The 12987-nt window shown below is 40.9% G+C and overlaps 1 protein-coding gene across 1 annotated transcript in view; it reads right to left on the bottom strand.

Annotated features, from left to right (window-relative positions):
• LOC149320830 (complement C4-B-like) overlaps window positions 1-12987 on the bottom strand; it is a 94839-nt gene that overhangs the window by 62318 nt on the left and 19534 nt on the right. The window contains exons 4-10 of the mRNA XM_089502623.1: window positions 11871-11941; window positions 11646-11734; window positions 9134-9216; window positions 8673-8769; window positions 6677-6782; window positions 5133-5256; window positions 2291-2406 (exon numbers count right to left, since the gene is read on the bottom strand). Of these exons, the coding sequence (XP_089358749.1) occupies window positions 2291-2406; window positions 5133-5256; window positions 6677-6782; window positions 8673-8769; window positions 9134-9216; window positions 11646-11734; window positions 11871-11941 (686 nt within the window). The remainder of the gene's footprint in view (window positions 1-2290; window positions 2407-5132; window positions 5257-6676; window positions 6783-8672; window positions 8770-9133; window positions 9217-11645; window positions 11735-11870; window positions 11942-12987) is intronic.

Genomic DNA, 12987 nt, shown 5'->3' with positions numbered 1-12987 from the left:
ATGTGCTTCCAATATTAATTAGGTTTAGGCTTCAGGGAGCAGTGGCTATGGGTATGTGGAGCATGGATGGCATAAATATTAAAAATATTTGAATATTATTAAAAACAGGCTTCTGGAGTGTCAGGAAACTCTGACAAGGAGAATCCTAGTTGTGGGGGAAACTTCATAATTCAGTGCAAAAAAGGGTTTCATGTGTGGAAAATTTATTTCCTCTGGGGAAAAAAAACCAAATATTTCAGCAAAAAAGACAAGATTTCTACAGGAAGCTGCATTTTCTGCACAGATATGTTATTTTTATGTGACAATAATGTTTTCTATGACCAAAAATTGTCTTCTGTACAGAAAACGTTTGGGGTTTTTTTTGCACAAAGAAAAGCCACATGATTCCCCCACCCCCGACTAAGGATGCAGAAATAATCCATGTTGACCCCACTTTAACTGCTATGGCTCGATGCTATGGAATTCTGAGAATTGTAGTTCTGTGAGAAATTTAGCCTTCTCTGTCAGAGGGCTCTAGTGCCACAACAAACTACAATTCCAGAAGTCCATAGCAATGAACCATGGCAGTTAAATTGGTGTCAGCCTGGATTCATGCGGATAGAAAATGTATGAAGATTTGCACTCCTAGTGTGGACGACTGCCCACTAGACTTTTCTCTGGAGACCATTCTGGCCATTTCCCTCTATGGGAGGATAGACCTGGGTCAGGTGCATCCCTGAGTCTGCTCTGTACCACATTAGCTAGCCTGCTGCCAACACAAATTCCAGTTTTGAAAAAAGATCCAACCTTCAGTCCATTGACAGATCAAAAAACGATAACAACTGGAGTGTGTGTGTGTGTGGGGGGGGGAGCTTTTTCTTTCCCTGCCATGTCTGTTTTCAGAATAAGTCTTTAGCTTTGAAAATACTGAATACTACATTTTGTCATTTGCCTGTCCATTGCCTTCCAAACCAGTATGACTGTCAGGATCGATATCCTTAAACAGTGATAACAGCCTCTGTATAACTTTAAAAGCTAGTAGGTTAGTGAATTAAACCGTGTCTATAATATAATGTAAGAGATGAAAGTGAATTGTACAATCTTAGTAACTAAGCTAAAGAGGTATTAATTAAAGTGAGATAAAGGAGTTGATCATTTTCTCGATTTTGAGGAATGAAGATAGCATAGCTAATATAGAAACAACAAATGTATAAGCGGATAGATGAAGGTGTGGGTGGGGTGGGATTACAGGGTTTAAGAGTATTGAAAGTAGAAATGTATAAGCTTAAGTATTGATGTACCCTTTTTAATTTGTATATATTCAATAAAGAATACTAAAAAAAAAGCTAGTAGGTTAAAAGTCTTCCTTTTCCAGAATTCTAAAATGTGAAATACTCCAAAACCCAAAACTTTTTCCATGGGTGGCTGAGATAGTGGCACCTTTGCTTTCTCATGGTTCATGGTTCACAATGTTATTAAAAATACATATAAAATTACCTTCAGACTATAAGGTGGATATGAAAGGTGGATAAGGATATAAGGTGCATCAAGTGTATGTGAAACGTAAATGAATTTTGTGTTTAGACTTGGGTACCATCTCCAAGGCATCTCATATATACGCAGATACAAATATTCCAAAATCTTTAAAAATCCACAGTCCAAAACACTTCTGGTCCCTAGCATTTTGGATATATCTTGTCTTTAATCCTGGTCTAAGCTTTCAACTCTAATGAGAAAGAAGTTCTTATTCCTCCTCCTTCAGTATTCAGTCAAAATCAGAGTACTCTGAGTCTCAATAGCATGCACTCTGCATTTCAGATACTGATCACTTGGAACAGGGACTACCGGTCACTAAGACAAGAACAGTTCTAAAAGTCATGGCAGACAAGCCCTAAAAGCAGATGGGCCAAAAGGTACGGCTTCCAGCTGCTTTGAGGGCATGGTGTGCAAATGACGCACACCCGCAAACTGACTGCAAGCCACTTCTAGGCCACCTAAGGCAGCCTGAAGCCACCAGCAAAAGGAGCAGCAAAAGGCCACTCCTTGCCAGCAGCACAATGCAGAGCAAACCATCCAATTGTAGTGGTCTCTGGCCGAACAGAAACTGATCAAGTCTGGAGGAGTCAGAGGCTGCTCCAATCCACTAGTCTGTTTCACTCCTACATAGAAAGATTTGACTAAAAGTCAAGGAAGACAAAGATATGGGGCAAGTAATGTAAAGGAGAAAAAAATCAGCTGTAGGTTACCCTTTCCAACAAAACATCCTTTGCCATACGGACCTTATGCTGTCCAGAAGACACAATATACATACCAACACTTCAAGGGGGGCACCAGGAATAAAATGGCGCTTCGTTTTGGACAGGTCCACGGAATAAGGAGATGACACAAACTTTACTGAAGTGAGTTCCTGCTCCTCCAACTCTCCACCTGCAAGAATTATTATTATTATTATTATTATTATTATTATTATTATTATTTTATATCCCATCTTTTTTCTGTTATAGGAACTCAAGGCAGCTGACAAAATTTAAAACAGTACAAGTTAAAAACAAGATAAAACATGTAATGTAAATTGTAAAAGTTTAAAAGACAATTAAACAATTTTTAAAAGTTAAAAACATTACACATTAAATTTTTTAATATTTATTATTAGAACAATAAAGGAAGAGTCAATGGTAAAAAGGACACAGATATGTTTGAGTTGTTTTTCTTGTTTGTTGTTGTTGCGTGCTTTCAGCTCATTTTTGATTACTCTCTTCCTCTTCTCATGACTCTCTTCCTCTTGCACCTATTTCATCCTCACAAAGGACTGTACAGTAGCTATGGGTGTAATCCTTCACTACGTTTCTCCTTGAATGAAAGTAGTGAGTAATTTTAACAATTCTCCTGGTGTGAAAAAGTCTTTGAAAACCAGTTTTTGAAACTTATTTGCAACTCAGGATTTATTCTGCACAAAATTCACACATGGTTGATTTTGCACAGAAGACAGCATTTTCTACTCAGAAAGAAAATGCTGCTTCCTGTGCAGAAAATGTTATTTTCTGCATAAGACAACCATGTGCAAATTTTGCATAGAAATAAGTTCCAAACTGTGAAGATTCCCTTCTATGCAGAATTCTTCTCAACAGGGTTTCTGAACACTCAAAAACATGTTTGTTTCAGGGTTTTTTATTATTATTATTTTGTGAATATTTGTGAATATTCTTTCTATTTCTAACAGTAGACCATATTGACAGAGTGACTGTCCCAGAGCCAGAATTCAGCGACATAGCTGTGTTAGTCTGGAATATCAGTATGCAAAAGGATTTTGTAGCACCTTTCAGTAACTGTGAGAAAGAAGTGGTATATTAAGATTTCATAGACTTGGTTTCCTTCCACAGATGCATGGAGTGAACTGGTGCCCAGGAGAGACCTTTACAATCAGACTGTACGAATAGTCATAGAAATGCAAAATTTGTGGATATGGTGATGAGGTGACAAGTTTAGTTTTAACTATGGGGACAAAGGCAGAAGAAAAGATGTTGCCTAAGGCCAGAGTGAACGGATGACCATACGAATGATGGAGTGAGTTTTGGAAGATGGTTTGTACAGGCTGGGAACTATTAGGAAATATGATAAACTGGCTAAGAGTGTCCGGTGTTATAATATATGTAGTGTGCCAGAAAGTCATTATCTTTGTTGAACGCGCTGTTGAAAGACTGGGGTGCGGATATACAGTGGACCCTTGTTATACGCTGGGGTTTGGTTCCAAGATCCCCCGTGTATAACAAAATCCGTGTATGCTCAAGTCCCATTACATATAATGACATAGCAAAATGGTGTCCCTTATAAAAAATGGAAAATCAAGGTAAATTTATACTTTTTTGGAACATTTTCAAACCGTGTATGCTTGAATCCGTGTATAAAAAATCCGTGTATAAGAAGGGCCGACTGTATTCTAATTCAGCTGTTTTCCTTTCCAATCTTCTTTTGTAGTTGTTTTGTTCAAGGACTGCTGTCCTGAAGTCAGTGACGGAATGCCCAGGAAGACTGAAGTGTTCTGCAACAGGCTGTTGTGTGTTCCTATTCCTAAGATCTGATTTATGTCTGCTTATCCTCTGGCACAGAGGATGGGCTGTTTGCCCAGTGCAGACTGCTGAAGGACATTGTTGACAGAAGACGGCATATGACACATTAGAGGATGAACAAGTAAAAGTGCACCTAATATTGTAGGTTATGTGATTAGGTCCTATGGTGACATTTTCTGAGTAGATGTGTGGGCAGTTGGCATCTCACTCAGTGAGTTTTAAGGCTCACTGGGGACTAGAAATTTGATCAACCCAATATTCTAACCACTACAGACCTATGCAAAGAGATCCATATGATTTGAGAGGCAGTGAAAAAAATGGAAATGCACGACTGGCTTTATTATTAGACATCTGTTATCTGCAAAAACATACCAACCCAGAGGCTCAAGCTTGACTCAGGCTTGCATCCTTCTGAGGTCGCTAAAATGAGTACCCAGATTGTTGGGGGCAATTGGCTTACAATTTGTAAACCGCTTAGGGAGTGCTTAAGTGCACTGATAAGCGGTATAGAAATGTACTTGCTATTGCTATTGCTGTTGCTATTGTAGATATGGGTTGAATATCCCTTATCCAGAATTCCAAAATCTGAAATACTCCAAAATCCAAAAAAAGTTGAGCTATGTACTTGTACAGTATATGCAAGGCTGGAAAGAGACATGGCTGGAGAGAGATGCAAGAATTTGCGAATTTTCAGGAGGCTGGGATTTATGACAAGCACTACGATTGGATTCCCACCATTTCACAGATCCTCAGTCTCTTTCCAGCTTCATTATGTGTATGCAAATACAGGTATTCCAAAGTAAAAATAAAAAATCCAAAATATGGACCACTTGTAGTCCCACGCATTTCAGATAAGGGATACTCAACCTATTTCAAGCCACTCTGAGAGTCTTTAGGGTTGACGGGTGGGGTATACATAACATAAATAAATAAATAAAAATAATAAAAGGTTGGATGGCCATCTGTCAGGAATGCTTTGATTTGGATTTCCTGCATGGCAGGGGGTTGGACTGGATGGCCCTTGTGGTCTCTTCCAACTCTACGATTCTACGATTCTATGATTCTATGTTCCAGTCCCAAACTTACTTGCTGACTCAATTACGGTGGCTGCAATGTAGAGGGATGTTCCAATTAGATCCTGCAGAGGGCGCCCCAGTTTCTCAGCGAGAAGGCTGCGTTTTAGGGTTAATGAAGCAACGCCATCCGTTACCTGATTTGGGAAGAATTAGGGTAAAGTGGGGAGAAACCAAAATCAGTTCACTCATAGGCATATTTAGAAGGCAAACACAAATCTCTTGGCTGCTGAGATGATGAAAGATCTGGAATAGGTTGAAGGAATCGAGGGGTTACAATGTGGACTTTATTGTAGGAGTCCCGTTCTCGCCATGATCAAGTTAAAGAAAGGAAATGCATACATACTGGTTTGGAACAGTCCTTATTGCGCATTTATTCAATTGTGGGACTGGGGCTGTTGCATCTATGCAAGGTCTTGCACTCTATTTCCCAGATTGCTCCTTAATTATTATTGTTATTATGACGTTTATTTGTATAGTGCCATAGGCTTTACATAGAGCTTTACAAAGGAGAGAAAACAACAATCCAAAATAGAAACAAAGCCTGCCTACGGCGCACAATCTAAAACCACAAACAAGATTATAAAATTAATAAAATATTATTATAACAAAGTTAAAACAATACTATAAAAGTGTAAATTAATACTAATAATAAGTCATGAAATATTGAGTCATAAAATCAAGATGATAGCTGGAAGGCTTCCCTGAATAGAATAGTATTTAATTTAGATTTAAAGTAGCCTAAAGAGGTGGTAATCCACAAATTCATGCTTAGCCCTGCTTCCCTGCCCTGTTGCTCTTCCCAGCATAGTTTTTACTATTTTTAATTTCTCTTTTTAACATAATTTAGCAACTATGGCAATCTGACTGGGAGAGAGAGAATAGAGAGTGTAAAAAGGGGAAAAAACCAGCCTACTCAGGATTGGCGAGGGCAAGGGGGAGAGGGAGAAAGAAGGAAACTGAGACTATGTGGCTGTCCAATATGTACTGCAGCTGGAAACCTATTGCATGGAAGGGCTAGTGCAACAGCAGCACAATTAGTAGCTATTGACCAGCTTTCCTCAACAATGAAAAGGTGCACCACAGCTACAGATGAACTAGAAACCAGCCATAAGTCAATCCCAACATTGTTTGGTAAGGTTCAGCTATAGACACTACTTTGCTGACATATGCCTTCAAATCGTTTTCGACTTAAGGCAACCCTAAGGTAAATCTATCATGGGATTTTCTTGGCAAGGTTTGTTCCGAGAAAATTTGCTATTGCCTTCTCCTGAGGCTGAGAGCATTTAACACCCAGTGGATTTCATGGCAGAGTGGGAATTGAACCCTGTTCCCCTGTCCAGCAGTCAAATCACTATGTCATGCTTCCATTCCACTTTCCTACCCTCATAATCTCCTATATCCAGAGGGCCAAAAGTTCCTCAATCAAGGTTTACTGGGTTGAGGTCTTTTGTTTTCAGGAACAGGCGCCAGGGCTAGGACCTAGTGAAAGAGTGCATCTGAGCATGTGCCTCACCACTGTGTAACTCTGTCAGGGAGATGGTTGAGTTCTCTTACCGGGACCTGTTGCTCCAGTCCTGTGATATACATTTTTCCGCCATTTTCATCACTCACACCAAACCTTACGTAAGCTGTGCCACTGACCCCTTTCCCATAGAAAAATCTGTCAAGAAGCAGAATACCAGGGATAGTTTAAAGGCTTGGCATGGTTGAAAGAACTGATGGACACAATGTTTGTATGCCTCTAACTGGTCATCATTATGTTTAATCTGACATATAACGATAACATCTCAGATACCATCCAAATCAGAGGTCGGCAGATATGGAAGAATTGTTGTTGTTGTCCAATCATGGCCACTCTAAGGTGAACCTATCATGGGGGTTTTCTTGGCAAGTTTCTTCAGAGGGGATTTGTCATTGCCATCCTCTGATGCTGAGAGAGTGTGATTTGCCCAAGATCACCTAATGAGTTTATTTGACTGAGCTGGGATTTGAACCCTGGTTTCCCAGAGTCATAGTCTAACACTCAAACCACTACAACACACTGTCTCTCTATGGAAGAGTAGGAGGGACAGAATAGCAGCCAAGTGCAGTGCCATCGTACCTTGGTTTTAATGGCTGGGGAGGGACCCGCCCTCCATCCCAGTTGCCACTGATGTGGCCTCTGAGGAAAAAAAGAGCAGCCAGCATGTGCTGGGCATAATCCCCTTTCCCATCACCATCACTGTTTCCTTGGGTGTCCTGAGCATCCGCTTATTTTGGTATCCACGCAGGGGTCCTGGAACCAAACCCCAAGGGCCCACTGTACAACAGAAAATGTAAAAATAACTTTTGGACACCCTGTATAACTCTGAGTACATCCAAGAGTCAATTGTGAAAACTCACACAGAAATATATTCTCAGACATACACTCTTCCAATAGTCTGAGCAACTGGTCAATTGAGATTAACTTCCTCTTTTAAGCAAAGAGACCTAAACATATGATGTAGATGACTCAGTTGCCCCCCACAAATGCTTTTTCAAAAAGCTTGTGTACTCTTGTTACTGTAGGAAATCAGGCTCCCTACATGTGAAGTCAAAGGCTTTCACAGCCGGCATCCATAGTTTTTTTGTGGGTTTTTCAGGCTAGAAGAGGTCATTCCTGAAGTTTCACCAGCAGCTGTGGTCAGCATCTTCAAGATGCTAGCCACAACTGCTGGTGAAACATCAGGAATAAACTTCTAGAACACAGCCTCATAGCCCGAAAACCCACAAAAAACGAAGACTTCCTACAGCCTTGGACTGCAGCTTATATCAACATCAGCCAATATACCCCAAAGCTCTAGTGGCTAAGGATGACGGGATTTGAAGTCTAACCAGTGGCATCTCTGAAGCAGGTGTCACCCGGTGTGGGAAGCAGGGCTTCTGCAGGCAGAGGTTTTGGTGAAGGGCTTCCTGGGGTGGCGTGTGCTCCTTTCCTCTGTGCCCTCCCACCCTGTCTTCTCAAAAGGAGGATGGGGTGGGGGGCAGCATGGGGTGAAGAGAGCGTGTGCAGCCTCTCTTGAGAACATTACTTATGGCACTGGAGAGGGAACCATGTGTCACCCCTCTTCTGGTGTGTCACCCGGTGTGAGCCGCACCACCGCACCCCCTTAATGACAACACTGAATCTAACCTATCTAGATGATGCTGGATTGGGGAAGGTTGTCGTAACTCATTTTAGGAGCTTATCACTTGGGCAAATAAGCCATCTTACCTCTTCCAGCTTCAACTCTGGATCCAGGATGCCCCTTGATGTTATCGTACCTAAATAGCCACCGATCTACATGGGATGCTGCTGCCCGGATGCATCCCAGGTCGAAGCCTTGCTCAGCCAGCACTTTTTCGAAGTTGGGAAGTTTCCAACTTTAAAAATTGGCTGGTTTATTTGCTCAAGTGATAATCTCCTTATTCTAGACTGAAATCCAACATGAAGATCTTGCAAAAATGTGTGTTTGGGTGTGCGTATGTGTGCGCAACACATGTATGTAATATTTTTAATTAATTGATTGTATCAGAAAGAAGTGCAACTTACTTAGCCTCTAGGTCAATTTGTAGTTCAGAGTCCTGCTCTCCTGAGGTCAGGATGTACTTCCGTTCTGGAACAATTGTCACTTCAAAATGGGGGAGCACTGATGAGAGAAAGAAAGATGGCAGGACAGAATTGAAACAGATGCCATTTTATTCTCCATTCCTGTAAAAGTGCCTTAATTGGACACTTAAGGTCCTCAGCAACCTGAGAGGATTGTATAGTAAGAATAAATCCCTTTTGGACAAATAGAAGCAGCATACAGTTACTTTAGTCAGCAAATAATTGTACTTCTAATATAATTTATTTATCTGTTTTGTCTATAGTACCATCAATATACATCAAAAGGGATGCAGTGAAATGCTGCACCTTTTGAATTGCAGCCTGCCACATGAGCTCTTTGGAGCACTGAGCATATACAGTATCTAGGGAGAGCCAGGAAAAATGCAACAACTCCAAGAACTTACCATATTTTTTCACCTCAAACTCTGTTGTTGAGTTTGAATCCCGAGTGTGGATAAAATGGGCCGTGATACGCCAGATGCCAGGCCTAGAATGGAGAAAAGGAAAAAGAGCAAGGTGTAGTCTGAGTCACTCCAGAGAAAGCCAAGAGGATCCAAAGAACCACTGAACCAGGTCACATGTCAAATGGTGCTATGAAATTGCACTTTCCCATGCTAAAGAGCACAGGACATTTATCCCTAAGGCTGTGGTGGGGTTTGTGCAGCCCTCCACACTTTATTTGACAAGAGGTGCATCTACACTTTAGAAATACCTCAGCTTTAAATGCAGCTTTCAGAATCCCCAGCTGGCACATTCAGCCTTTTTTTTTTTTGGGGGGGGGGGGAGGAATGCCAAGCAGTCGAGAACACAGAGTGTTTCAACTAGGGGTACATCTGCACTGTACAAATAATGCAGTTTGACACGACTTGTAAGTGCTGTAGCTACATCCTATGGAATTTTGTGATTTGTAGTTTAACAAGTTTTAGCTGCCTTTGCTAAAGAGTGCCAGTGCCTCACCAAACTACAAATGTCCAGATTCTGTAGGATGGAATTGGGAAAGTTAAGGTGGTGCAGATTCACTCTGAAACTCCCAACACCTATTCTGATTTGTTAGGGCAAAGTCTTGGTTAATCTTCTACTGTCCCTTTTTTCAGCTGCTTTTAAAATACCCGTTTCTCTCTCTCTTCCTCCCATTTTCCCTCTCTGCCCTCAGCTTACCTCAGTTGCTGCAAACAAAGTTCAAAGTGCAAAAATTGAATCCTAGAATTTGGAAGAAACCATGAGGGCCATTTGGTTCAGCCTCCTGCTAAGCAGACTTGAATAACAAAAGCATTCCTCAAAGATGGCCATCCAATCTTTGTTCAAAAGCCTCCAAAGAAAGAAAATCCATCACTCTCCAAGGCAGTCTATTCCACTGTCAAACAGTTCTTACAGTATATAAGTTTTTCTTGTTGTTTAGGTGGAATCTCTTTTCTTGGATTTTGAATTCATTGTTTTATTTTCTAGCCTCTGGAGCAGCAGAGAGCAAGCTTGCTCCATCCTCTATATGATGTTCCTTCAGATATTTAAAGAAGGCCATCATGTCATCTTTTCTCTTCTCCAAGCTAAACATGCCCAGCTCCCCCAGTAATTTCTCATAAGGTTTGGTTTCCAGACCTCTGATCATCATGGCTGCCCTTCTTTGTCAGGAGCTGAGTCTTTCAGGTTGCCTGCCATGGTTCATAGAATTTGGTTTGCCTGCCATAGCTTTGCTTACTCACAATGTAGGATATTGTAGGATATAATACTGGATGACGGGACACAGTCATAAGTTAATTGTCTAGCCTGTTGCCCAAATTCCTTTGCTGGTTAATGAGTAGATTGGAAGAAGGGAAGAGAGGCTAGTTGGAAATTTCAAGGTTGGTCTCATGAGAATGGGATGAAAGGATGGGTGAACATGGGAAGAAGGGAGAAATGAGTTTGTCTGATTTTATGGGCAAATGGGATGTCAACTCAAAATTTGAAGGACCATATATACTCGACTTTAAGTTGACCTCATGTATAAGTCAAGGGCAAGTTTGGGGGCCAAAATTATGGATTTTGCCATGACCCATGGATAAGTCGAGGATAAAACTTGGAGGCTCCTTCAGTGTGTAGATGGGTGAATGCGGCAAAAGAGACTCTAACTGAGGTTTTTTGCTTCATCGTTTCAGCTTTCGTTTGATCCTTCACTCCTCAGACAGCGGGCAGGAAAGGACTTTGTTTAAAAGCAACTCAGGACTATTTCTGCTTGGCTCAAGAGAAAAAGAAACTATCTTCCCACTGCATGAAAGAGCTGCTATCACATTACCATACTGACCCGTAAATAAGTCGACCTGGTATTTTGGGATCAATTTTTGGGCATAAATTTTTAGGCTTATAGACCTACAGTACTGTATGCTTTAATGGTATTGTGTTAACACTGGTGGCTCAGTCATGGCAACATACATCTGTAGAGAACATCTGTAGTTGTTGTGTGCCTTCAAGTTGTTTCTGACTTATAGTGACCATAAGGCAAATCTCTCATGGGGTTTTCTTGGCAAGATTTATTCAGAGGAGATTTGCAAGTAATTTCCCCTGAGATTGAGAGTTTGTGACTTCTCCAAGGTTTCTTGGATAAAGTTGGCAATTGAACCCTGGTCTCCAGAATCGTAGTCCAGCACTCAAACCACTATGCCACACAGGCTCTTATTAGAGAACATCTATGTATAGTTTCTGAATAAAGGATTTTCTGGTTTTCACTACTGAAGCCTGAATTTCTGAACTGAAGTGTTCCAGTACATGATATTCTCTGGGCACATTCCAGTTTGTTGATATGCCTCTTGAGGTTTGGTGCCCAGAACAGGACACAATATTCCAGCTGCGGTCTGACCAAAGGAGAAAGGGTAGCGCTACTACTTTCCTTGATCTGGGCACTATGTTGGGTTTGGGCCTGGTTTCATTGCTGCAGAAACTTACTCAGAGATGTCAGGAATTGACAGGTGATCTTTGATGACAAAGTTTACTGGCATGCGTTCAGTTTTCCGGACCTGAAGACCTCGAGAGTTCTGACAGAAACAAGGAAATAAGAAGATAAAATATGGAGATTTCAAAGTGTTAAAAGTAGCATGTTTTGTCCCTCAAGGATAACACAGCTTTCACTTTCCTCAGCTCCTTTTAGCTTGATAATAAATTGTTGATTACCTGAATGGTGATAACAACGGGTTCAACGCTTGGCCGCAGTTTGTGATCCAGGGCAAAGACTCGGAAATTCACTGTAACAAAAGAATCGTATATGAGTGTGAGAAAGGCAAGACAGAAAGACAACAAACCATTGTCAAAAAAGATGAAAATTTTCTTTCTGACAATGACTATAGCATTGTCCCAGGTTAGGTTGGGTTTGGTGGTTTATATATATTTATTTATTCAATTTATACTCTTTTCTTTTGGGGTCCTAAAAGATAACAATAATATAAAGTAAAAGTTTAGGTAAAATCTTATTTTGCAAAAAATTAAAAAACAACTAAATAACATTTATGTTCAAAAACTAAATTGAGCCATGGAAGTTAAAGAGGTATCAAAGCATGAGCCATGGAAGTTAAAGCAGTATCAAACTGCATTAATTCTGCATGCAACAACAGACAGAGACAGAGTTTTGGATTTGAACAAAAAAAGGAGAACTGCCTATGATACTGGGGAGCCTAAATTGTAGAATAGTAAAGTTTATTATATTCTTATATTTGTTGAACAAATCTATTTCTGTTGTTGTTTTAAACCCGTCTCTGCCTGTCTGTCAAGCCTGAACTGGAGTTAGGGCACGCATATCCAACTAAGGAACCTATACAACAAAACAACCACAAGCTCGCATTTATAGGGGTCACCCTGAGGCTCAGTAACCCGATCCAGAAAGCAAAGAATTGCAGAAGGATGAGGGCAGGATACACAGTCAAGAGCAATTGTGGCATAGTGGTTCGAGTGTTGGACTACAACTCTAGAAACCAGGGTTCAAAAGCCCACTCAACCATGAACCCCACTGGGTGACCTTTGGGCAAGTCACAATCACTCAGCCTCAGAGAAAAACAATGGCAAGCCTCCTCTGAACAAATTTTGCCAAGTAAACCCCATGACAGGTTCTCCTTAGGCTAGGTATAATTTGGAAACCATTTGAAGACCTTCCACAGTTGCCCATCCTTGGTCTAAATCCTGGATTGACCACCTTGCAGACCTGGACACCACCATCCTTTGGGTCTGCCCATGTCCTTGGCTATATGCCCATCATTGTTGTTCTTCACTTTCCTATATTGTCACTTGGCCCCTAGGC

Source organism: Sceloporus occidentalis, unplaced genomic scaffold (assembly GCF_023333645.1).
Source record: "Sceloporus occidentalis isolate IW3139 unplaced genomic scaffold, rSceOcc1.0.p SCAF_1, whole genome shotgun sequence".
NCBI lineage: Eukaryota > Metazoa > Chordata > Lepidosauria > Squamata > Phrynosomatidae > Sceloporus > Sceloporus occidentalis.
This window is presented reverse-complemented; position numbering and strand designations above follow the sequence as displayed.